General features: G+C 39.6%; 1 protein-coding gene across 2 annotated transcripts; it reads left to right on the plus strand.

Annotated features, from left to right (window-relative positions):
- Positions 1-13: 13 nt before the first annotated feature.
- Positions 14-27307, plus strand: bard1 (BRCA1 associated RING domain 1). 2 transcript variants are annotated; one of them, XM_057335934.1, is made up of 12 exons: positions 14-166; positions 272-320; positions 1176-1242; positions 2446-3419; positions 5003-5083; positions 5792-5964; positions 13197-13323; positions 13430-13562; positions 21017-21112; positions 22394-22426; positions 25033-25130; positions 26897-27307. In XM_057335934.1, exons 2-12 carry the CDS (start codon positions 306-308, stop codon positions 27230-27232), a joined length of 2133 nt encoding a protein of 710 aa, XP_057191917.1. In that variant the 5' UTR covers positions 14-166; positions 272-305; the 3' UTR covers positions 27233-27307. The 2 variants fall into 2 exon arrangements, with proteins under 2 accessions (XP_057191917.1, XP_057191918.1); XM_057335935.1 differs by lacking the exon at positions 22394-22426 and having other exon boundaries at positions 1129-1242.
- Positions 27308-27838: the final 531 nt, after the last annotated feature.

Raw genomic sequence — 27838 nt, forward strand, 5'->3', positions numbered from 1 at the left:
TTGGCGCCACCTACAAATAACCGTACGCTGATAAATCATTGTAGAAGTAGCGTCGTATTTCTATTTCACGAATGTAGATCAGGTCACCTAATTAGAGACAATTATTTGGATCAGGACGAGAGAGGCTTTGGCACACTTCCGATCACTTCTCTTGTGTTGAAAATGGGTATGTTTCAGTTGTGCGAAAACATTTTTAACTTCCTGGTTGTCTTATGACGCCAAAACGCATCATCCTTGTCCAGTTTGAGACGTTTTTTATATTATTTTGCAGCTCAGAGACCCGGTGTGACTTGGACTTTGTGAACATGTCTGTTTTGCAGGTAAAGTAATTTGGAAATCGCAGATAAAGCATAAAGTATAAAAACATATCTGAGTATACAGCATGATCGGGTCTGCATCAAACATCTGAAATAATAATATGTAAATACAGGACTGCAAAGAGAACAGGATTTAATATAATGATCTTGATCAGGCCCATACTCCAGCAATAAAGCGGTTATAAATTTGTCCACATTAAAAATACTGTTTCATTATTTACTATATTAAAATGACAAAATGTTAGAAAATATTGCATTCTTATAATATTTTCAATATTATCCTGAGTAAAAATATTATATATCATTTACAAAGTTTAAAAACACTAGTGTAGAGGGATTGTACCTTGGACTAGATTACGCAAGGATGAGCAATGAAATGAATATTCCTATTCCTATTCTGATTATATTATATTCTGTAATCATATAATTAATGCAGCTTTTGACCAGGCCCACATCATGAATGTGTTTATATTGTATAATATATTTAATCATACTAACACTGCCTTTGTGGGCTAGAAACTTTATTTTGGCCTTGAATATAAATTTCATAATTACATGCAGCTTTTAGGAGGTAATACCAGTTTAAATTAAGTTATAGCATGAATATCTCCCTGTACCATAATACCAGAACATTATAAATAGTGTACTCTTTGGGCACATGAATATTTATAAATTAACATACTATATAAACTCTGTTTGCAATGCAAAACTCGATGGGGCATCCATCATTAAGATTCTTTGTGCTTTTTCTATTAAATAATAAAAGTGTTGCTGCATATTACATATAATGTATGTGTGTCATTTACTGTAGGTCTTGTGCCGGTCCTCATGCTTGAGAAAGCTTTGTGTTTGTCACAGTCCTTAGGTGAAAGACATTGTGAAGACTGCAAACTGGATTCCCTACTGAACCCATCAGACGTCCCGGGTAGGAAAAGGCATTCACGACATGACACGAAGCAGCCAATTATAACCTGAACACACGTAAATTATTTCATCCCTGAGTGCAATGTACTGAACACTATGGACTTTTTGAATTGATATTTCTTTTTTCACCATGCTTAAATCCCTGACTGAACTTTCAGCCTGTAATGACTGTAATTATGCAATGTAATTATCCATAGTGGATTTTTGCAGGTGGCTCAGGGCTGAGTTAATACCGGCTGATGTTGCCGGCGGTGGAGAGGTGTGCTGTCTCACAGACAGGTCTGTACCCCGCGGGTCAGGCCGTTTAACGCTGCAGAGGAGATTGAGATGGTGCAGAGTTCATGCCGGGTCATCGCCGGTGCTGATGTGGCATCGGAGACAACGGCTAGGCAGGGGACGTGTAGTGCTGCTGAAATTTTTTTTTACACATTACACGACTTGTGCTAAGCTGTGCCAAGTTAATGTCAGGAGGAAACATTTAGCTACTGCTTAAAATAATAAATGGTGTCATTTTTACAGCATGAAAAAACATTATTGGTTCATTGAAAAGGAATAATTCACCCTAAAAATTTAAGTTCTGTTGTAATATATTAAAGAGTACATAACTAGGGGGTTTTAAGGTCCTACTTTGGTTTATGGAGTGTCCAACAACAAGTTTATGTTCATGGAAGGTTTAAAAACACTATTACTCCGTAATAATAGGCAGTTATTATTACCTTACTTCTTGACTGACTCTCAAATGATTCGTTCCGCGATTCATCTGTCTAGTCCCCTCCTTTCCGCTAGCCTAGTCTGATGTGATTGGTCAGATGGTCAAGTCTGCTGTGATTGGTCTACCGCGAATGAGGCTCACGAGCTAGTGTTTGGAGAAGAGTGAAGTTTTCGCCGGGCAGTCCTAGCAAAACGTAGGCGGGGACTATATGTAGTGACGTAAATCCGCGGCGGTTAGCGAATCGGACTAGGGACGACTGCGTGATTCAGAGTCGACGACTCCCTTTTTTCCAAGCCAATAACTTTGTTATTCATTCACCTTCGGATTTACAACTTGGCAGACTGCTTGCTTTCAAACACGCCAACGTTGAACAATGCATGAAATGTAATTTTCATGATCTCATGTTATGTACTCTTTAATATATGCCTTTCTTTACATGTGATATGAGTGATGCAATTTCGAAGGCTGTGATGCAATTCTTCTTCTGTTTAGCCATGCCCACCGATGATCGACAACCAAAAATCTCTGACTCGAAGAAGAAGAACTTCAAGATCTGGTTCAGCCCTAAAAGTCGTAAAGTACGGTGTTGTGTCGAGAAGCCTGTTGCCATAAACTTACCAAATGGAGATCGGGTAAAACCCACCACGTCACCATCATCCAAACCTCAAGACCTGTCTGTCTTTAACTTCACCTCCTCCTCCCAGGAGTCTGACTCTTCCAGCCCTCTGAGAAAGAAGGTGAGTAAGAAAACAAAGTCGAAGAGGATCTGCCCAGCCTACAAACAAGCCCGCCGTGCTAAAAACCCCAAACCACAGACTCGGGTGAAGCGGGAATATAAGAGGCTGAAACTAGAAGCAGTCAACCATCAGTGGGGCTTTGGTAAAGAAGCTGATATAGACAGCAAGGATGAAGAGAAGGTGAGCTCTGGAGATGACAACAGGAGGGCTGGTAAGAAGGTGTCTTTCCGATGCATGGGCAGTCAGCCTGAGGAACCTCAGAATTTGGTGACCCAAGATGAGACTCAAGTTCTCAGTTTGGATGAAAGCATCCTTGACAATCTAGAAGTGGGTGAAACTCAAAACTCAGATAATGAGCTATTAAATGAAAACACCCAGAGTCCTCCTCAACCTTCTCCTTCGGGAACACTTGAGAGAGAGAACCAGGACGGTGATGATCCGCAGATGACACCAAAAAGACCCAGATCAAGTCCAGGAGGCAGGAGGAGATTATCTAGAAGCGCATCACAATCCACACCTCCCCCTCCAGCTGAAGACCCCTCTAATAGCTTGAGAACTTCCAGACAGTCAAAAGAGGAGCAGAATGTGAAGCCACTTTCAGGGAGAAGGAGGTCACCAGTTACGTCAGTCTTTGGGAGAGGTCAAGGTGTACGAAGTAACCGAGGGAGTCCGCCGTACATGAAGAGGAACCACATGGGAGAGACGCCACTGCACTTGGCTGCGATAAAGGTTTGTGCTTCTTAACTGGTTTTGCTTTCCCCCCGAACTGCATTGGCCCAAAATATGCAAATTATTATCATGACATTGGCTGAATAGAAAACGTGACAATTTTATAAATGGATAAGCAACCAAAGAAGTCTGCCTGTTTTTAGTGTTTGTTTTGCCGTCTTCTGCCAAATTTGTCTAGTTTCTACCATGTGACATACATTTGTAAGCTTTTAAGACAAGTAGTGTATTTTCATATAAATGTATCTGTTGTGTTTATTACGTTGAATCTGATTTCATTCATTTTTAAATCCCCAAATTTTAGGAATGAGGTCAGATTTGTTTAATTTTGTGAAAGTAGATTATGGCCCAATCACACTGTACACAAGAGTTGTACAAAAAAATATGAATTCACAAATAGTTGGGTCCACAAATGTATTTTATAAGTTGCATAAAAATATATCAAATTTACAAGTGAATAAAATGAAAATTTGGAAATACAAATATCACAAATGAATGCCCTTAAAACATACAGTAGCTGTAACTTTTTTTATTTGTATATAAATGTTTTGTGCAACTTCTATTATGTTTGTGGATTGCTTTCTGTGCTTTTGCAAATTCGTAAATTTGTTTGTGAAACTCTACATTTATTTGTGGATCATAGATTATTTATTTGGTAATATGCAATAAATATGACTATATACTCTGGTTTATGATGCGTTCCAGACAACTCGGATTTCATATATTATGTCGTAAAATATCCGACTTCTGACCTCAATACATTCCAGTCAACCACGCGTCACATTCGCATGTTTACCACGTGATGTCTCTATGAGACTCCGAGAGGACGTAACAGCAGTTTATGCAGTTTTATGGTTGCTATTCAAACGTAGGCATTTGTTCATAAACAGTTTCTGGATATATTAACGTACATGTTCATACATATTACGTGTTGTAAAAATAGTTTAAAGTTTGTTTACGGATCACATAAGGTTTGCGAAAGGCTAGTCGCCATCTTGTCCATGATGTCAAATGACGTGTCTCGCTTAAGTCGGGGATGATCGATTTGCCCCAAGCTCAGAGGAAGGATAACCGACTTTGTTTGCCGTTCCAGGTGTTTACTTCCGGGAAGGTCAATACCCGAAATCCGAGTTGTCTAGAACGCAGCAATATTCTTAGAAAATCTGATTGACATGCAAGGTAACCTACCAGAAATGCTTTTTGTACTTGACACTTAGGGGAGGTATATCTGACACTATAGGTAAGGTATATAAACAAAAATTCTCAACTAATGGCAGCACATACAGTTTTGGCAACTCCATTTTTCTCTATTTTAAAACTTAATGATCATATTAATCCTAACTAATCATGGTCATACAGTCACATTTTATTAAATATTTGGCAATTAGAATTAACCTGGGATTCATTTTTGACTTTAACACCAGTGGAGTACGACTGCTTCAAACTGTTTAGAAACTTGAATCAGAGGTCGTTCTTAGTTTGTATTCCAGCGGTGAGTAACTTTGGCCATTCAATGATAGATGCCAGGTCACTGTGTAAGTCTCGTCAATACTCCCCTGACGTTTTCACCCTGGTCATTTTTTCAGGGTGATGTGGAGGAGGTACGGAAGCTCCTTGCTCTGGGAGTCGACCCCAACCTGAAGGACAATGCAGGCTGGACGCCATTGGTGAGCGACGAGAACGCACACACAAACGCACACAATCCAACATAAATGTTTTACTCGGGACAGTCTTGTTACTTGTTCGGGGTTGTCTGAGCTGAAAATGGTTGGAAAGCTTTTCCTTGTTGGGCAGATGTATTTTGCGTAGCATTTAATTTAATGGAAAATATAGAGCAAGATAGAGATTTAAATATTGCATGCAGAATTGTGAACATAAGACAATGAAGTATTAAGGAGTGCAGTTCTTTTGTCACATGATTATATTTTATTACATTTTTCTGTTTAAACAGAAACATGATGTGATATTAATAAAGGCCTACTATAGAAATGTATGTTTAGGTATTGACCATTTTATTAATAACTATGAATAACTTTCATTTCATTGATCATGGCGTTAAGGTAAAAAAATAAAAATTGTGATATTTTTTATTTACACTCACATTGTTAAAAACCTGTATGATTCTTTCTATTGTGGAACACACAAGAAGATATTTAAAAAATATCTCAGTGGTTTTGTGTCCATACATTGGAAGTCGATGGGGTGTATATACAGTATATTGTTTGGTTTTCAACATTCTTCAAAATATCTTCTTTTGTGTTTTGCACAAGAAAGTCAGTCACACACATTTACACATCCTTTAAGAACATGAAATTAAAGGGTGCTTCTTGCCAAAATTCAAATTTTAAGAATAAGTATTGTATTTTATGTTGCAGCATGAGGCTTGTAATCTTGGTCACCTGGGAGTGGTGGAGGAACTGCTACAGCAGGGGGCGCTTTTGAACACTCCAGGCTATCAGAACGACTCTCCGCTACATGACGCTGCGAGGAGCGGACATGTGGCAGTGGTCAAACTCTTGGTTAAACACAGAGCGTCTCAAACTGTTCTGTGAGTACTTGACATCACACCCTATGACTAACCCAATCAAACGCTTGTACTGTTCACCTGAGGTTTGCTTAGAGATGTCAATCAATGGACCCAACAAGACCCACAAGTCTGGCATCAATGCAAAAACAGCTTCAGATTATGCTCTATTTTCCCATTTCTCCACATTTTTTTGTCCTTCTTGCTTGTAAATAATGTAAATACAAGCACACGATACGTGACATCACACGACCCAGCGTTTTATTCTGTAATCTTCCATTCATCTTGTAACGTGACTGTGCCTTGTTGTAGAGCTCATGTAGAGATCTTCAGCGCTAAAAATAGAAGCCTACCTCCCCGCACATGGCCTTTATCTTAATGAACTCTTTTATTTCCCGAAGATTGGCAGTGAACTCAGATACACGGATGCTCCGCGGGGGTCCGGGGCTCACATCCCCAGGAGCTCTTTGCATGCGCGATGCTCCACGCTTGGTATTTTTTTGTCTGTCTGCCCTTTGTACATTGATTGACTGGCGCTGTGCTGTGCTGTGCTGTACGTCGGGAGAGAGCGAAGCATCAGCAGATTTATGCTTCGTTAGTCAATGGTGAAGCGGAGCATCAGCTCCGTCATAGAAGCACCGCACAGAAGCAATCCACTCCTGTCAGACATAATCAATCACTCCCGCTCCTCACGGTCTGAAGTGGGAGCAGAGAGGCTATGGTGAGAGCTCGCGCGACAGTCTGAGCTGTAACGTCTTGTATGAATTGACTGGTACATCTCTGTTGTACCAGCGGTGATCTTTAATGCTTTTTAGATCTGAAGAGACATTTCTTGGGAGACCTCGAATGTGCCGGACTGAGACAGAGCTAGTTCTAAAGACTTACTGCTTACATAGGCATTTTGAAACCTTGTAGATGGGCATGTCTATCGACGTTGTGAAAGTGGGCAGGGCAGATATCGATAGCTGTGGTCTTTAGGGCTATCAGCTTGTTATGCCTGACGTCACGTACCCGCATATATGGAAGGTCATATGTTTCCGGGTGCAAACGCTCAAAAAGATGCTATAGGCAAACTACAAAAAAAATGCTAATATACGCTCATGGCGAGCTGTAAAACTAACGGAAAACCGCGATCCAAACCTTTATCTTCATATTAAATCCCACATGGCCAGTCAGCGATTTATTTTTCATCATTTATTCAAATATTGATGTCGGAGATTCCGTGAGCCTGGTGACCGTTGTGTATAATTTGAGTTAATAAATGTTTCGCTTAAATATGCAATATGAGTAAACAGTGCTCATAAACAGCTGTTTAAGTTGTTGCCCCACTTGAAATGTATAGATGCTTGGACCTGAAAAAGGTATTCCTTATGTCACCACTTAAAGCAACAGTTTGTAAAACCGCCGCTAGAGGGCGCATGATCAAAACAACAACAATGGCGTAGCTTAATGATGCTGTGAAGGAGCGTGGAATGATGGGATCTGTTGTCTTCAACTCCACCGCTGATGGCCATAAAAAAAACACATTCGTTTTCACATACCGTGCATTACTGTTGCCCCTCTGTTCCCCGCCTTTCTGAAAAGCCTCGATTTTTAACAAAGCTTATTGTTGTGAAAAGCGCTGTGTGCTCTGATTGGCCAGCTACCCAGTGCGTTGTGATTGGCCGAATACCTCAAGCATGTGGCGGAAATGTAACGCCCCTTACATATTCGGAACATCAGCCTTCAAAGCATATTAACAGCTGATAATGTCACCATTACCGTGTTAGTTCAAGCCCGAATATGATCCAGAAAATGCATTTGACCACGCGAATTAATCAACTTTGCCAGCAGAGCGTAACAGATCGGTAAGGTTTTATTTAAAAAAAAGATTAGGTTAAACAATTAGCCAACTATAACTAACTTCTTGAGCAGCCTTTGACGCTGTGTCTCGAAGCAACGCGACAAAATCAATAAAACATTATGAACAAGGCATATGTTGCATCCAGAGGGGGCATAGTTACTGAATATAATGACTTGTATTGACTTTTTTCTTGTAGCATCACACTGCAGGGGAGAACAGCCAGAAGATATGAGGCTCCCGATGGATTCAGCCTCGTAAATATAAAACCATTCTGCTTTTGTGATCATAGGACCGACAAAAAGCTCACGCTTGAATAGTCAGTTGCAAATTCATCAATAATGAAAACATACATGCAGGCTGTGATTGAGAAGCGGCAGACTGTCCTTATAAAGTTGGATTGCCCCAATTTTTAGCAACAGCCTTTTTGCACAACCAGGTGTTAATGTGCTGCACACACTCGGATTTTGGAGTTGTGCTGTTTTGGAACAGTGTTGTAAATAAAACATAACCACTGATATCTAATTGTGTCCTCGTTTGGAAGACCCTACTAAGTAGTTTTTCATTTATAATGAAACACACAGCGTCTTTACGACATGGTGGCAGCAACAACAACACTACAGCGGGAATAGACACGGCTTCTTTCTTTGCGTATACATTTTGGGCGGTGTTCTTCAACGCTTCTCACGAACTGACATAGAAATGTAGGGGCGTGTTTAAACGAGGCGTTTTAGGCATGTTTGGATGAGCCTCCGCTTTTAAATAAACCGTCTCTTTTGGTTTGAGACTTTAATTTTTGCAATTTTACGTGTCTAATATATGCATGAACAACACACCAAAGATACACGAAATTGCGTCATATGACTCCTTTAAATGGTCTGGCTACATTTTCTTGTTTTGTGCTTTTTTCAAGCACTGCAGGTACAAGCAGTACACGGGTAAAGAAAATCTGGTATGAAAAATACAGGTGATTCTCCCTAAAATTGGGATAAATAAACCTATCTTAGAAGGCAGCATAATCACATTGACAGCATTTTGTATCAGCAGATACCTTAAAATGCTGCCTACATAGTCAGCTAACCAGGTTTAGGAACTAATCAACTGAAATCTGTGTAACTCTCGGATTTGACTTGCGGAAGCTCGATTGGTTTGTTTGTTTGATCCGAGCAAAGGAACGTGCTCGCCAGCTCTCAATCGATGAGACACTGTTAGCTCCAGTGCTTAGCACAGACGCACCTGATTGCTTCGCCTGTGTGAAAAGAAACAGCTGGAGGACCTCGGAGGACTCATTTTCACATCTCCATCGATCTGTGATTCATTGGTCCTCGTTACCGCCGACGTCAGTGTGTGATTTGTCAACGGCGAGATTGATGCAGTTACCCGGGGGGTTTAGCTTACTAATATCTGTCTTTAGCTGCATTGAGTGTCGGTAGGTGATAAATACACACCTCTATCTTATCAGTATGGAGAGCACACATATATGTGGCAGCCATGTATGAGATAGATTTGGCATTATTGGATTGTCACTCCTGGAGATTGGATGCTGTGCTATGCACCAAAACAAAATCATTTACATCCTATGGGGGTGTGAAGAGGCTGTGAGCTTGTTTGGAGGGGGGGCTCATGAATCCAAATGAAATTTTATGGACCAATGGACCTCTTAATTGTCCACAAGGTGTTATCTCAGTGCTGAAGCTTAATCTCAACATACATCCTTCTCTAACTTCCCACTCCTTTAATTTCCACGTCTGTTCCTCCGCATAACCTGTTAGATGTGCTTGCTGAGTGATTTATACTGTGCAAAGACGAGATTGACGCGCATTCGAGGAAACTGCCCTATTCGACTGCCCTATTTCGCGTCATTTGCACCGCCTGCCGCGAGTTCGCGTCTATACGCATGTCTTTGTATTGACTTTGACAAGTTGTCAAAGTTAATTATTTTATCATCTGGTTCAAATTAAGCTGACTTTTATTTTGGCGGGTTGTCGCACAGACGCTTGAGTTTCAGTGTGTGTGTTTGACAGTAGCTTCACTCAAACAGTGAAATGCTCGTAAAATAAATTTAGAACAACTGGATGAAGTTCATGTCCTCGTATAGTAAGATGCAGACAAATCCACGAGTGTCACGCTTGTAACATGTTAAACTGTGAAACTCATTCACTCATAGGCACGCAGAACAAGCAGAAGACATATTTAAATAGTAGAATTCTGCTTTCGTGATTCCTTCTGTCTTCCCACATCGCACAGATCATTGGGCTCTGGATCAATGGACACGATGCAGCCGGAAAACAAGTTTTAATTGCAAAAACTAAATAAATAGTCAAATAAATAAATAATGGTGCACCAATAGTTAACCTCACACATGAACAAGCACAACGACAAACGCACTTCACACAAACAAGCAGCTCTGTCTAATGCTCCAGCCAAACTGTATCGTACGCGTGGTACACTATTACATTTATTCTTAGCACAGACCGATTTTTTTCGTAGCATGTGCGACATACAGTATATGTACACTGTACAGCCCTGCTTTAAAATAAGGTTGTTGCTACTGTCCTTCTGAAACCTTGTATCTCCATATTTTGTGATTTTTATTCTTTGTCATAACTCCTTATTTTTAGTCACCCTTTATGTTTGTCACTGGGTTTTTGCAAATATCTAACCAATAAGAATGAATAAAATGTGCTTGTCAACTTTGAAAACACAGTATTTAATCATTTAATCAAAAGTGTTTTTTCCATTTCCTGAAAACAGTGAATTTGGACATACAAGGTTTCAGAAGGACAGTGACATTAGCTGCGTTTACATGGACCAATGTAATCTGATTAAAAATCCAATCCGAATGAAAACACTCCATATAAACACGTCAATCAGATTAAAAATGCCCAAGCCGATTGAAATTTCAGTCGGATTGTAAGGGGTGGTTTATGCAGTTTGTAATCCGCTTGATAGGACATGTAAAAACGCATGTGCAAAGACGACGCTGGCTCGTACAGACGTAAGGGCGTATCACGCATGGAACGGAGCAGTTGCTGCAAAAGAAACCAAAAACCATAAATCTGACAAAGCGATACAATTAACCATATGCTTGTCATCTCTAAATGAACATATTGCATTTGAACTGTTTCCCTGCAGTGAGTTTTTAACAGCAATTTCTCGGTTTCTTTTTAAAACACGATACATTTGCAGATGTACAAACATACTATACTGTAGGCTAAAATATCTAATCATAAAATTTAATTTATATTCGTAGTAGGCTACTGAACATTTATTTTATTTATCGTTTACTTGCATGTGCTTTGGAAGGATTAACTGTTTTTACCATGGTCGCTGTAACAACCTTGCTTCTTTGATATGTAGACATTATTTTACATTTATGAATTGTACATTATTATGCTGGTGTCTGTGACATAAAATAAATACATCTGTGCTTACAACATTGTTTGAGTAGCCGTTTTGTGAATATTGTAATGATACCCACCGCGCCCGTCTCTGTTTACCGTTAATGCTGATATATGAATCTGCATATTATCACTTCTAAAGTTCGGTATTAGCTGTTGCTAAACATTTATTTGAATTATTGTTTGCCTGCAGACACTCTGGTGGGTCTTGGTAGTTTTGTCATGGTTATACCATGGTAAAACCGCATCGGATGTGCTCGTGCTTCATTGGCACGAGACATATCTCTGCCTTTATAAACTGTCAATTATTTTGTGCCTTTTGAAAAATAAAATATACACAACATGTGCTTTAAAGGAACAGTTCTTAATTAACAGCGGCCACTAGCGTTGAATTATAGATTTGCCACGAATCGCTCAGTCCAAACACGACGGTGGCCACCACAGTACAAAAAGATGTCGTTCTCATGTTGACGCAGGGAAGAGATTTTGCGGGCATTAGAAAGACTGTAGAAAGAGCAATGACTTATGTATTACATAAAATAAAAGGTTTGTGGATTTTAAGTTTAAAAAGAAGGATAAAAGTCAGGCAGGAGCTAGGACCTGTGTTAATATTATAAAGACTTTACAGCAGAGACACGTTAGGATTAAGTCTTTTAGCAGATATGTACTCACAGATATCTATGGAGATACTTTCCAGCAGAGAGAGACGTTGGAGAGAAAGATCGTCTAAAATCATCCCTGTGGAGGTTGCTTTGATTCGGATCATACTAACATACCAAGATATGTTGTTGTTGTAATATTAGCTGTGTGACGGAGCAGTTTTGAGCGTCGTTGTTTATCTGGAACCGCTTTAATATTGTACTCGTCCAGATACATGAGAGAGAGAGAGCGAGAGCGCGTTGGAGCTGAAACTGAAACTGGAGAGAGAGCAAGAGCGCGTTTTACTCTTTTACTCAATGATGAATAAACTTTCAGTTAATCCGCGGGTCACATGCGTTCCGCACCGGAGAGCACGATCCGTACGTATCTTCCCGTGATCCATTTCACCACGATACCGCAGCGGAGAGGGAGAAGAAACGCGCGTTGTAGAGTTGTTTGTCCGTTTAGGGCTGCTGTACAAAACATGGCGGCGAATTCAATGTATGTAGGGCCGCTCTGTATGTAGATATAAATAGCTTATTCTAAGGTATTAAAAACACAATGGTTCATTACGCAAGGTCTTTATACACCTCTGAAGAAATAGTTTTGTATATTATATTGTATTTCTGTCAATAAATCCTCCTAAAAATGCCGTATTGTTCCTTTAAAACACTGTTTTAGTGGGTATTTAGGTGAACACTTGTGCAGTGTGCGCATGTCGGCAGATTATATCGGATTTGAAGCTCGTCATGTAAACATGCACATCAATCAGATCACTTAACTTACCTTTCATGTAAACACTACATTCAGATTGCATTGCAGATCTGATTAAATCCGATGTGTCCATGTAAACGAAGCTATTGTGTTTGTCAACAATAGTTGATTCATTAGCGAACATTAACTAATAATAAACTCTAATACTTTATTGATATAGTTCATGTTTATTTAAACATTTTCTAATACATTAATATAAGAATAATCATTAAATTTAAATAAAAAATTACTGAAAAACTTTATTGCTCTTGTTAGTTATTGTTATGTCATGCATTTATTAACGTTAACAAATACAACCTTATAAAATAGTCTATTTTTTAAGATTTGTTCTGCCCTATAGTATTTATTTGTTTGAATTTCCATTTAAAAGTACTTTATTGACATAAATGTGATTGCCAAAGCATTATACATAAAACAAAAATAAAAACATATTTTTAAATATAAACAATACAAACATATTAGAATTGTTAACTTTAAAATTGTTAGTCGGAGAGTGCAGAAAACATGAAATAATTTGCCATCCTGTAAGATTAAACCCATGTATTTAAATTCTATTTCAATAAAGTATAGTTTGCATAAAAACGACATCTTTATTTACTCAGGAATATGTTTGGCCTGCGGCCTGTGGATTATGCACTGACTCCAGAAATGCAGGATGTCCTAAGAACAGCCCACGAGGCACCCGATCCTGTGACAGCCCCCCTGGGCCCACCAGCCAGCCTCAGTAAGGTACATGACCCAGACACGACTTACAATCTGACAAAAGCAATCTCACCAAAGCAACCTACACATGAATGTAAATGGAGTGCTTTACTGTTTATTTGTATTCCTGCAGGCATCAGGCTGTGTGCGGGAGACCGCTCCGGTGGTGCTGATTGGCAGTCAGCTGACGCCAGCTCAAAGAAAGCAGCTTGCTAAAGCGGCTCATCTGCTTGGAGGGAAACCAGTTGAGTCTTTTTCTAATGCAGGTACGCTTCTTTGGAGGAAATGTACACAGGAGTGAGTTAGACGGTAATTTTATATCATGGTAACGATTGCTGCATGTTTCTTCATCGCTCTCATGTGTAAGTGAAGCAATTCTGCCCACTGATAGCCAGGTGGATATTTATCTATGCCATAATCTAAATGGTATTGCATTTTTTTGACAATCTACCATTCAGTGTTGTTACAGTATATCCTGTGTGTGTATTATCATAATGCCCAGATGTTTTTTATTGCAATGCCCTTAAAAAATATACACCTGATTTTTACACTTAAGACAATTAATTTAAGGTTTATATTAGGGGTGTAAAGATACTTCGTAGTTCGTATTTTACAATATGATGTTTAATTCTATTCGTTGAGCGGTCAAGACGCTACCAGCTCTGCGCCAGCTCGTCACTTGTGCTTATCTCACATAATGCGGTAGAGAGAAGTCTCTGGGAGAAGGGGAAGCACAAGACACAATCTGTGTCCCCGCGTGGTTTACAAAAAGCGTCTTATTTTACTTCACAATCGCCGGTAAAACACAGCAAACTTGAAACGTCACTGATGGCAAATCACCCCGAAACTCATTACAAAGGCAAGCACAAACGTTTTTATATGCCAGTGTTCATTTATCCGCTAACGTGAGCTGCTGCATAACGTCATATGCAACATAAAGTAACAGTTAAGACAAAAGAAACCAACGCTGTGCCGATCAGAGAAGTGATGAAGTGAGTCTTACTGTATATTAAAAGATTGAATGGCATGCTAAAAATCAAACCAAGTATGTGATTTGCATGATTGAAGAAATGTAAAACAGTTAATGTAATTTGTCAAAGATATTTCTCATTCATTACTGTCTCAAGAAAAGACAGCGCAGCTTCAAAGAGACACGAGCCAATAGCGTTTGAGTGTGAGCTCTGTCAGAGCGTTTCATTGAATGAACATGCCCTTCACTAAACGAACGACTCAATTGAGTCAAAATGAGACTGAATGAACTGCCACATGTCGTTCATGGTCTAATATTCTCTGTGTTACAACAATGCATATCCAGTAGTTACTGAACTTTTCTGAAAAATAAAGGTAATGACCTGGTTTAATTTTATTCTAAAGTAAAGTAAATTATGTCAAAACTGTTCAATCTTTGTATGGGACATTTAATTACACCAATTAAATTTAGTAGACTAAATATAATGTAAATTTCGTCAACTAAAAATAAAATGATGGGGATGACTAAAATATGACAAACTAAATTCCATTTTAGTCAAAAGACTAAAACTAAATAAAAATTTGCTGTCAAAATTGACATTGATCTTAATTCTAATTTCAGTTACGTCTTAAAATGTTAAAATTCTTTGTTAAGTTGTATATGCAACAAAAAAATTACTGAAATTGTTAATATTTTGAAAATAAATGTTATTTGAGTTTCAGTTCCATTTTTTAAGTTTTGTTTAAAATGTCGAGATATGTACCGAATCGTGAGCTGAGTGTATCGTTACACCCCTAGTTTATATATAAAAATGTTAAATGTAAATCAATTCACTTTCGTTTTTGTCTGTTAAAAATAGGATTACTCCAATACCACATGGAGTGCCAAAACAGCTTGGCACCTGATGCAAAAAAACACAACAAAACCTTTTCAGCGCAGTAAAATATAGTGCCGCTTCTTTCTGTGCCTTTTGTCCCATCACTGGTTTTGAGGAGAGCATTAGCAGCCATCCAGCCCGAGCATAAGAAGATTATGAAATCATACATTATGAAACCAGCACTCTCAGTGACAAATGAAGCTCTCAGGAGCCTTTAGAATCCGAAATCACACCGACAGACAAACAGTGTCTCTCAGCGACTAGGCAATTGAAGTTGGAGCAGAGCAGAATTCAAGTAATTGAAGTAGTTTCTCATAAGCACATATAGCTGAGGCGAAATGTAGTTTTCTTTAGCAATAAGCGTTGTGCTTTGTCACACGACAAAGACTGAGTTTTTTGCTTGTTTTTTGTCTGCGGTTTTCTTGAATTGAAGTTATATCATGGGCTTGGTAAGATGCAGTTCTTTTATTGATTTGGAGTCTCTCTGCAAAGCATCTTCATTACCTACCATGGATACCATTTGGATACTAACACCGCCACTGACACTCTTTGCTCCACACTTACCTCCTGCTTAGACAGCTTATGCCCCCTTACATCTAGGCCATCTCGTGCATCCCCTTCTGCCCCCTGGTTATCTGATGTTCTCTGCGAGCATCGCGCCACGCTCAGGTCTGCTGAGAGAAAGTGGCGCAAATCTAAAGAACCCGCTGACCTCGGTCTCTATCAGTCTCTCCTCTCTTCTTTCTCTGCTGATGTCTCCTTTGCGAAAACTCAGTACTACCATGCTAAAATCAACAACTCGCCTGACTCTCGTACTCTCTTTAAAACCTTCTCTGCTCTTCTTTGCCCGCCTTCCCCCTCACCTGCATCGGACCTAACAGCTGATGATTTTGCATCTTTCTTCGTAAAGAAAACTACCACCATCAGCAGTCAGTTCTCTGCGCCGCCGCCTCTTGATCACGCCCAAACCCCCGACACATGCTCGCTCCCCTCTTTCTCCCTCTTATCTGAAGATGATGTTTCCAAGATCATGTCTTCGAACCACCCAACGACCTGCCCGCTAGATCCCATCCCCACTCATCTCCTCCAGGCCATCTCTCCATAGGTTGTTCCCACTCTGACCCACATTATCAACTCATCTCTCACCACTGGTACATTTCCCGCAGTCAAAGAAGCCCGTATTACCCCACTACTGAAGAAACCCACTCTTAATCCTGCACTGTTAGATAACTACAGACCGGTATCTCTCCCCCCCTTCATTGCTAAAACTCTTGAGCGTGTTGTATGTAACCAGCTCTCCTCCTTTCTCACGCAGAACAACCTCCTGGACAGCAACCAGTCAGGTTTCAAGAGCGGTCATTCCACTGAGACTGCGCTGCTCTCTGTCATTGAAGCCCTGAGACTGGCAAGAGCTGCCTCGAACTAATCTGTACTCATCCTACTGGATCTAACTGCCGCCTTTGACACCATTAACCACCACATCCTCCTGTCGACCCTCAAGGCTAATGGGAATTGTGCTACAATGATTCAGGTCTTACCTCTCAGGTAGGTCATTTAGAGTATCCTGGAGAGGTGAGGTCTCTGAGTCCCAACATCTCGATACAGGGGTGCCTCAGGGCTCAGTGCTTGGGCCGTTGCTCTTTTCTGTATACATGACATCCCTTGGCTCTGTCATTCGGAAACATGGCTTTTCCTATCACTGCTATGCAAATGATACACAACTCCACCTGTCATTTCAGCATGCCTGAGCGACATTTCGCTCTGGATGAAGGACCATCACCTGCAGCTGAACCTTGCTAAAACAGAACTGATTGTAATCCCGTCCGACCCTAAGGTCCATCACAACTTCTCCATTCAACTGGGCTCATCAACCATCACATCTTCCAGAACGGCAAGAAACCTGGGAGTGGTGATCGATGATCAGCTAAACTTCACAGATCAGGTTCCCAGCACCACTCGGTCCTGTAGATTCATCATCTAAAATATCAGGAAAATTAGACCTTTCTTATCCGAGCATGCTACGCAGGTCCTAGTCCAGGCTCTTGTTCTGTACAGACTGGACTATTGCAATGCGCTACTAGCTGGACTTCCTGCTTGCACAACAAAACCTCTACAGATGATCCAGAATGCAGCGGCAAGAGTGGTCTTCAATGAACCGAAGAGAGCACACGTCACCCCTCTCTTCATAAAGTAACATTGGCTCCCTATAGTCGCTCACATCAAATTCAAGACACTGCTCCTGGCCTACAAGACCACCACTGGTTTGGCACCCCCCTATCTTCACTCACTAATGCAGACTTATGTACCCGCCAGATCCTTACGCTCTGCAAACGAACGACGTCTTGTGGTGCCATCCCAAAAAGGTAAAAAATCGCTCTCACGAACCTTCTCTGGATCGGTTCCACATTTGTGGAATGATCTGCCTGCTGCTACAAGATCAGCAGATTCTGTGGCCGTCTTTAAGAATTGGCTGAAAACACATCTCTTCCGTCAGCACCTGACCAATCATTTCTGACGTCTACATCTTTTCTACACTATCTATCTATCTATCTATCTATCTATCTATCTATCTATCTATCTATCTATCTATCTATCTATCTATCTATCTATCTATCTATCTATCTATATATATATATATATATAGTATATATATTAGGGCTGTCAACGTTAACGCATGCGATTAATTTTTTCAAATTAACGCGTGAAAAATATTTAACGCAATTAACGCAGCATCCGTTTGTTTTGACATTCTTTGTCTAGCGTTACATTATGTAATCACGCTCTTATTCGTGTACAGGCTTTTAAACCACTTAAGCGCGATTTTAAACAGTTGCTTTGACGCGTTCAATGAAGATAGACAGCTTCTAAACTGTGGGACGCGGCAAAACGCAACGCGAGGTCCAGTCTGGTGTAAACAGTCACGGGCTGAAGGCTGCGTCGGTGAATCTCTGTCAGACAGCGCATCCGTGTTAAGTTCTCTTTCGTGCTTGAATGGATAAAACCAACAAGATTATGTCAGAAAGCCCGTTTTGTCTAGCATTTTCTTAAGCAAGACTTCAAAGTGTAAAATAAAATCTTAAATGAATGCAAAGAGTTGTGAAAATGGGAGTGCGGTGACGGTCAGATCTGCGTACTGAGACAGCTCTTAAAGGGGCCACGTTCTTAAACGTGCTGCTGTGACTCCTGTCACTAATGTTAATCAAAGAACAAAATAAAAGAAGAAATCAATGTGATTTTGTAGCTTTAATGAGAATTCTTCTGCATTTAATTTATAATTTAGCATTAAAGACTGTAAAGTGTTTGAGAACTTCCTTCAATTTCTGTATATTTCATGATAGCTCTCAATTATATTGTTGAATGGCTATAATTAATGTTAAAATAATCAATTTAATAGAGACATCAGTTACAGTACTAATATCAAAATGTTTTCTTTCATTCATAAAATGATGCTGTTAAAGAAATATGTTGTTTCTACATCAATTTGAAGATTAAATGTGAAATTATTCAAATGTAAAAGTATATTTTAAAATATTAATGTTATGTGTGATTAATCGTGATTAATCACAGAAAATGTGTGATTAATCCGATTAATTTTTTTAATCGATTGACAGCACTAATATATATATATATATATATATATATAAACTTAGCTCTGTACACTGTAGTATGCTTTGTGAGACATGTTTTATTGCACTTATGCTTTTTGTTGTCCTAATGTTGACCCAATTGCTTCCATTGTTTACCCAACTTGTAAGTCGCTTTGGATAAAAGCGTCTGCTAAATGGCTAAATGTAAATGTAAATGTACCAGGGACTAAGAATACACTACATTCAAGGTTTAGGGTCACTAAAATGTTTCACAGAATCAGTTGATCTTAAGGCGTGTAATTAAATGTTCGAAATAATTTTATACTAAAATATAGTTGTGCAAACATATACATTTCATTTATTATTTACTAATAAAGAAAAAGCAGCCAATAAAAGGGCCTTATTACATGATGCTTTGGAATTCTTGTTTCTGATTGGCTAGTTGCAACATTCCAAGGTATGGTATTCACTGATAAAAACTACTAGCATGATATAGTATAACATAGTTTTGATTTATTTCAGATTTTTTTAGTCACAACCTAATTCCCTAAATTACATGGTGTTATTCCATAGTTTCTAAAATGTGAAAAAAAATGAATATGAATATGCGACCTTAAACTTTTAAACATTTTCTGAAGTAGACTTTTTGTTCTGATATTTTTAGCAGCAGTGTTTTAATTAGGGTGCCGACGGTTTGCATATGAAACCCTATTGTGACAGCAACCCTCTGGTCTCAAGCAGGCCCGGCTCCACAGGAGCCTTCGCTACCAAACACAAAATTGTTTGGGTGTTCAATTGCACTACACTCTAAATATCAATGAGATTTGTCTTAAAGAAAACTGCTGCATTTCCTCCTCTTTGTGTAACGGAGGCCAGCTAGTGAAGAGCTGTGCAGTGTGTAAACCTCACTCCCCGACCAACAGAGACGCTCTAGCGACAGACGCTAGAGACTGCGGTCTTTAGCCTCCTCGTTAGAGCGCCCGTCTCCCATTCGGACCGTCGCCGGTTCGAGGCCCGCGCAGAGCGGGGCGAGTAGGACCGGTTACATTGGTGCCGTGACCCGGATGGGAGTGAGGTTTAGGGGGGTGAGTGTAACGGAGGCCAGCTAGTGAAGAGCTGTGCAGTGTGTAAACCTCACTCCCCGACCAACAGAGACGCTCTAGCGACAGACGCTAGAGACTGCGGTCTTTAGCCTCCTCGTTAGAGCGCCCGTCTCCCATTCGGACCGTCGCCGGTTCGAGGCCCGCGCAGAGCGGGGCGAGTAGGACCGGTTACATTTGCATAAAAGGGACATTTCTAAAAGCCCTTGCTGAAAATGACGTTTTGCATGGTTCATTTTTTGTGTTTGGTTGGTTCTGTCCGCACCTGCATTTTAAAAGTGCCGTCTTATTTTCTGACCCAACACTGGGTTTAAAATAATCCAGTTTGTATATGTAAAGTGTACATTTATTTTAAAGTCAGATGCTTTTCACCAAATATCTAGTAAATATGGTAGATGTTTAAATAACATCTGAACATGTTGTGCAGTAGTTGTTGTTAAAGCTGCATTTGTTCAGATTGTTACATAATGATTTTCCTGCTTCAGGGGCCTAATTACTTACCTGGCATTTTCGCAAATTCTTATTTATTTCTACATATACTTGTGTTTATATGTTTTTTTTTCAATATATGCTTGCTAAATTTGCTGTTGATTTTTACTTTGTGCATCATAAAATATTTTAACACCTTTCAGGTGTGTCGTGGATTGTTGCTGTCTACCTCTTGACCAGTACAAATGAGCATTTAAGATGTCATGGATATTTGAACTTAATACACAGAACTGTAATGTGTCTGATTAAATGTCCTGCTACGCCTGTGTAAAATTTTGACGACTGAAAGTGAGACAATGATAAGACGGGTACATTAATGAAGTTTTTTGGGGAAAACTAAACTCATATGTTAGTCATACAGCTTAAAAAAGCTAACTTGTGTCTTAATTTACATGTAATCTAATTGTTTTTATGACAAAGCTCAACTTACTAGTTCTTCTTAAACAGGCCCCAGATCTGTTGCTAAAGAATTCATCTTGTTAAAGCAATTTACTGCATGTCTACATTTTTTGATTGCATTTCAATTTTAACAAATTTAGTTTATAAGTAATCGCGCCTACAATTGGAAGTCTCAGAGGCATCTGTGGTTACCACAGTACTTTAGTTTGCTAATAGAAACCTATATTATCACATAAATCGTGTTCATGAGACGTGATTTTGTTTAAATGTTTCTATCTTGGGTTAAATGTCTTTCCAGTCACCCATGTGGTTGTTCCAGATGCTTCCAGCCCGTTGTCCACCCTAACCACGCTTCAGGGCATCCTCAATGGCTGCTGGATCCTTCGTTTCAGCTGTAAGTCTACAGCAAATGCAGTTATGTGCCATGAAAGAAAGAAATGTAATCTCGAGAAAACAACCATTGTTGAATTCTGTAAATCGTCACTGTCCTTCTGAAAACTTGTATGTCCAAATTTGCTGTTTTTCAGGAAATGGAAAAAACACTGTACTTTTTAAATGATTACATACTGTGTTGTCAAAGTTGACAAGCACTTTTTAATACTTTGGTTGGATATTTGCAAAAACCAGTGAAAAACATAAAAGGGTGACCAATAATAATGATTAAAGCGGCCCTAACACACGCGGTTTCTGCCAATCTCATATTAATCTTGAGTACCTATAGAGTAGTATTGCATACTTCGTATCTTCGAAGAGTATTTAGTTTGATCACATTTATAAAAGATAGATACAGCTGTACGAGTATTTCCAAAAGCATACGGCGCATGCGGGGGGGAGGGGTAGGCTGAACTAAAGCACGTGCGCACCCATTGCCAACAAAACACAGACATCAATTTCACTCACCGCATGCGGTTCATGTCCGGCATCTTTTAGCACTGGGACGGCTCCATATATCAGTTTCAAACAATCTCCAAATCCAGCGTTGTATCCACCGTTTATATAACATTCATCACCCAAATGCAGTGAACAAACAAACACCTGAACTTCGCGAACGTATGCTCTCTATCCCTCTCTCTCTCTCTCCCCTGCACACAAGTGAAAGTGACGTCTGCGCATGCTCCTTCTGCTCTCCTTCCTGCCGTGTGCTTTTCCGGGAGAATTGTCCAATAAGGGACTAAGAAAAATTGTTACGAAACCGTTTTATATTATCGAAAAAAACGTTCCGAAACCTGTACGATCGCTGGGGGAGTGTATCGAGCACAGAAATACTACATAATAAGCCCAACTCGTTTTTTGACAAGTTGACCATGTTAAGCATGAGAAGACAGCACGTTTAACATTGTAAAGCAGTCAGAATGCATGACACACCGTTGCACCACCCCTTTAAAAAAATCACAAAATATGGAGATATGAGGTTTCAGAAGGACAGCAGCGATATTTGGAAACAGTAACTATTTTCACAAAACTGTTTTCATAACATCTTTCAAAAAGTATTGCGAATTAATTTGCATCGCACAGAAGTTTTCTCAAAGCATTATTTTTATCCATAAATGTTTGTTTATATAAACCAATGAATATGTAAATGGTTTTACAGTTGAAATACCGTCTGTTTATTAGGTTCTGATTCAAAAATCTCTGTCCCTTTTGTTTCATACATTATTGAGTCTGCCATCTACAGTGTGTGGTCATGCACTTCAGGCGAACATCACTGGTGAGGTGTTTATTCTCCAAGCAGCTGTTTTTTTATCGTTTTGATATCCAGCCCTTGGCAGACAGCAGCTTTTATGGTAGAAATGTTTGGCGATGCTCTCTCAAACCCATCCTTCCAAATCCATATTCATCTGTGTCATCAAACATTTTTTTTAAAACACAACTTTTGTATCTTAAAGTTGTGCCTTTAAATAAGTACCTGCAGTAGAACGTAGAGATGGATTGCGTTCGATTAGTACTTTTTTCGGTTTTGACATTTTTAGCAGCGGTACTTTAATTTGCATGCATTGCTGACAGTGTTAGCTGTAAGGCCGTGTGCATGTTAAAAAGCTCTCCGAGAAGTTTTTTAATTCATCCTTTCTTTAATTCATCCACTTCAAAACAAATTTACATGGACGTCTATGGCCATTTCGTTGTGACTTTTGCTTCTTTTAAGTGCGTCCTCGAAACAGCTGAGTTGACTAGTCATTCATGCGTCGCACTCACTAGTCAATTTTAAAAAGTAGTAGTTTTGCACATCCCTGGCTGAACGTTACCTATGCAATCTGCGATATAAATGCACAGCATCTCTTGATCAATTTAAAATGAATAGTCTTTCTCAAACAGAAGAAATAAAGTGAGTTTGAAGCACTTATCATTTAGTTCAGTCTCCATGTCTGTCACACCGTACAGTATGAGCTCTGATACCCGGCTTCAATTTTTCCTTTCTTTTTTTATGGGTCTCTATGGCTCAGCGGATCACGGTTCAGTGCCCATGAGTGTGTGAGCTGCCAGCTCTGCCAATCCACATCCACCCACCGAACACACACAGTCGCTGAGCTTCAATGTCTTCTCCCATCATTGTGAATCTAATTAGCTAATATGCTAATGGATCTTTGCTGCTCAGCTAACAAGCTGGCCCTATCGTCCAAAGGAGGAGGCAGATTAACCCCGAACCTAACACTGTCATCGCCGTCGCCCTCGCGGGACCTTGGGTAATGAAAGCTGTAATTAAAGAGGCAGAAGAAGCACAATTACAGCTCGTGATTACCACAGAGGATTCTGCCTGTGCGCTCTCATAGGTGGAGTCTGTGTCCTGGATGACGCTCGGGAAGCAGGGATTGTAACCCTGCTAATGATTCTGCATCTCAAAGCCACAGGATTTTTCATCTAAAATTGTTTTTTGTATTCGGATAAGAGACTTTGGGAGGACATGGGCCAGAACGGTTGGTCCCCAATTTGATTTCCACAACACTGGGTTCATTATTGTATACCTAAAACGTAAGACGAACTTGATTTGGAAGTAAAAAGTGAATCCCAAATTGTTGGAAAAGAAACAAAAATGTGATGAAACCATGTGAAGATTAAGCGGAGAGGCTGCTCTTAAACCTGCTTCATGTGTATTTTTAGAAACACTTTACAAGGTGCCCATTTACTCTCATTGTCCTTTTTCTGTCAACATTCTCAATAAAACAACAATAGCTGTCTGCTCCCGCAGAAAGCCCCTTAAGTAAAAAAAGGGCCATTTCAGACACGCACAACTAGGGCAAACGGAGCAGAACGCCATCAAATAGTTGTAAACAAGTTCAGCGGGCGAAGACGGATCGTGATGAAAGTTTCGTTTTTTATTCGAAGGAGCAGCCGTCGTGTCGGACATCCGTGAGAGGCATGGAGATCAGATGCCGTTGAAGACCATTTGTGAAACGTCTTACCTGACAGAAACGAACAAAGATTGTTTTCAGCCTCATAGTTGAAAAAGATGCTTGATGCTCCCAGCTCTGCGTCATCGTGCCCTGAAAATCTCATCTTGCTACATAACTTTACCTTACTGAAATGCAGAAGAAGACTTGCAGAATTGAAGTGCGCATTGCATCACTGTTGTTGCGCAAGTTTGCCTTTAAACCTAATGTAAATAACTATTTTTAGGCGAAAATGAACAAGGAATAATTAATCCCAAAATGAACATCAAGTCTTAATTTACTCACCTACGTTGTTCTAAATCTGCATGCAGCTTTGTCTTTTTTAAAATATGGACTGCCAAATTTGGTCTTGATACTTCTGAACAGTTCATAGTGACTACGGCTGTCAATCTCTTAAAGGTACAAAACACAAAGAAAAATCTAACTGACATAACACGGTGTGACACCATCACAAAGGCAAATGAGACTTCAGGTAGTTCACCCGAAAATGAAAATTCTGTCATGAATTACTCGGCCTCTATTTGTTCCAAATTTGTATAAATTTCTTTGTTCGGTTGAACACAAAGCAAGATATTTGGAAGAATGTTAGCAACCGACAATTCTGAGGCACCATTGACTACCATAACAGGAAAAATTATGGCACCTTTGGCTACCATTAAAAGTTTTCCTACTAGTCAATAGTAGTCCAAGTATGTTTATTTGTGTTTAAACGAACAAGACATTTATACAGGTTTGGAACAAATAAAGGGTGAGTAATTCATGACAGAATTGTAAAATTAAAAGTTTAATCCCTTAAATAGCATTTGTATAATTTTGCGTAATTAAAATTAAGTGAGGCTGTGTAAAAAAGCATAGTTTCATTTTTTTGTATGAACTGTTTCTTTAAAACACTGGTGAGTTCATCTGTTCATCTCTCTGTCTCTTCCAGGGGTGTATTGTAGCCTTCAGGCAGGCATCTGGGCCGAAGAGAGCGTGTACGAGACAGGTGAAGGCCCCCCACGTGCCCGTGCGAACAGAGACAGCCTGGTGAGTGACAGGCCGACATGTGGAGGGTCTAACAGCTATCGACACATTTTCCTCTCCAGAGAGGAAGAATAATAGCTGAACGAAGCCCACTCCTGGTTCTGTCCTTTAATGGTCTTTCATTGTCAGTCTGCCATGTTGATCTGCTCTCCTCGGGCTGGTTTGGCTTTTATTACTTGACTGCGCTATGGATTGTGGCTCGTTCAGAAAGGTGCGCAGGTTCTCTGAGGGCAGGGAATTCAGAAGGGAGGCAACATACTTGTCGCTTTCAGACAAAACTGTGTGTTGTGAGACAATATAGGACAGTGGCGATCTCCTCAGGCCATGATGTACAGCACGGTCAAGCTTGTTGTTCTGCTCTGATTACTAACGTCACACACGAACTGTAGGGTAATGGAGGTGAGGTACTCATTTGAGAGTATGGCCGTTATGTTAAAGGAACAATTCTGTTCATTTACTCACCCTTGAGTTGTTCCAAATCTGTATAAATGTCTTTGTTCTGATGAACACAGAGAAAGATACATGGCAGAATGCTTGTAACCAAACAATGTTTGGCCACCATTGACAACCATAGTAGGAATAATTGCTTTAAAAATTACTTTGTTGAACACTAAAGAAGATATTTTGAAGAACGTAGGAAAGCAAACAGTTCTGGGGAATCGTCGACTACCATTGTCTGTTTCCTACTATGGTAGTCAATGGTGGCCAAGAACTGTTTGGTTCCAGGCATTCTTCCAAATATCTTTCTTTTATACAGATTTGGAAACAACTTGAGGGTGAGTAAATGATGACAGAATTAATATTTTTGGGTGAACTGTTCCTTTAAGGCCGTATAACAAACTGTTGTGATGCTTGTTTTAATGCAACGATTGAAAAGAAAGTGGAAAGTAAAATAGGGCTGTGATGTTTAACCCCAAATCTAGATTTTGATCGTCTGCATTCATTGATGGTATTTAGAATTTAATTTCGAATGAATCTAAACTATATCTTATTACTTTAAACCAGCCTCATTTTATTTCTTTGTGACAGGTTGATAGTCATGGTGTTCTGTAAGAGCAGGTTTTGGTCAGCTCTGAAATATTTCATCAACCAGAAATAGTTTTTTTTGTGAGTTCATGCTTTAAAAGGATTCTTTAGGTCACAGAAGTTAGGAACCCTCAGATTTTTTTATTTAAAAATATCCTTAAACTGTTTTTTATGAGTAATGCAAATCTAGATGTTAGCTACATTTTATGGTATTAATACAAATTTTAGGACAAATTCCATGAGGCTGGAATGGAATCAGTAAGATTCATTGTATGATCATTTTGATGCACGCGTTTGCTTAATAGCACTATGAATTTAATGGTTTGAGTAAAAACCTACACACAAATATTTTCAGTTAGTTTCATCAATATGCATCTTATTGAAAGATTTGTATGCGTTAAGTGTTTTATGTATTCTATATAGTTTCCTGTTTTTACTTCTGTCACTATTATCTGTTTTAAAATGTATGAACTCTGAAAGCTGCTTTGCAACAATGCAAAACTGTAAAAAGCACTATAGAAATCTATTATAATTGAACTGAATTAAAAAAAACATTGATGTTTATGCACCATGGCATAGAGTTTAGCAATAATGCACTAGACACATGTGCTGTGGTTCTCATGATGGAGATTTGGGTTTAAATATGACATTGACAAATAAATCTATATTTACAGTGCTAAAAGTACTAGAGTGTACTAAAGTACTAGTGTTCATCGCTCTCATCTTTTTATGTATGTCTCCAGCTGCCTCGACTCTTTGATGGCTGCTTCTTCTACATGATGGGTTCCTTCCACAAACCGCCTAAAAATGACCTGCTTCCGTTAATCAAAGACGGAGGAGGTCAGCTTCTGAACCGCCAGCCTAAACCCGACAGTGATGTCACACAAACCCTGTGTGCAGCGGCCTATCACGCTCAGCCTGGTTCAGACCAAGCTCTCTGCACCCAGTATATCTTATATGATCCTCAAAGCTCCTACAAACCCTCAAAGGTCCGGGTCGGAAAGGTTTGGTCGGCTCCGTCAACTTGGCTTGTGGACTGTGTAGCTGCCTTTCAGCTCCTGCCTGTGCCAGAGCTCTAGAGCACGTCCCTGCTGTGCTTTGCATATCACTTTTATGCCATTAAAATAACTTGTTATCTGTTGGAGACAAAGTTTTTTCTTATCAGAAGACAGAAATCCTAAGAACGAAACGTCTTCAGCAAGCTTTTGTATGTGTGTGGAAAAAATAAAGAGCTCGCTATCCCCTCAAGATGGAAGTCACGTGTTTAAATTGAGTATTTGCACGCCTTTCAAAGTCTATTGTGCTCGTTCTTTTTTCTGGGGCAAATTATGCCATGTGAAAGCAAGAAAGCTATGAATAAGTTGACATTGTTAGGATTCATGACCTATTTTGAGCACAATCGCAACTCGTCCGCAACCATTCAGAGATCTCTTGGGGTTTATTCTTTTTCACAAAATGTACATCTTCATCAGGCTTTTAAACGAAATGCTAATGGCTCAGATCACATTTGTTTTAAATAGCAAATGTTATTCATATAGTCCAGGAGAGGATAATAAATTGACACCGGCTTGCGTTGACTTCACCAAAGCGAAAGTGGCACTGAGATCAGAAAAACAACCTGGGCGAAGAGAAAAGCAATTAATTCTCCAGTTGCAAAGTTGATGCTTTCAAACAAATGTTTTTGT

This window comes from Triplophysa rosa, linkage group LG6 (genome assembly GCF_024868665.1).
Source record: "Triplophysa rosa linkage group LG6, Trosa_1v2, whole genome shotgun sequence".
NCBI classification, from domain to species: Eukaryota; Metazoa; Chordata; class Actinopteri; order Cypriniformes; family Nemacheilidae; genus Triplophysa; species Triplophysa rosa.

Bases quoted from the DNA above. Each gene is read 5' to 3' on its own strand.
- bard1 (XM_057335934.1), top strand. The intron at 5,965-13,196 runs GTGAGTACTTGA...TTATTTACTCAG, and splicing joins AGAGCGTCTCAAACTGTTCT to GAATATGTTTGGCCTGCGGC. The intron at 25,131-26,896 runs GTGAGTGACAGG...GTATGTCTCCAG, and splicing joins GTGCGAACAGAGACAGCCTG to CTGCCTCGACTCTTTGATGG.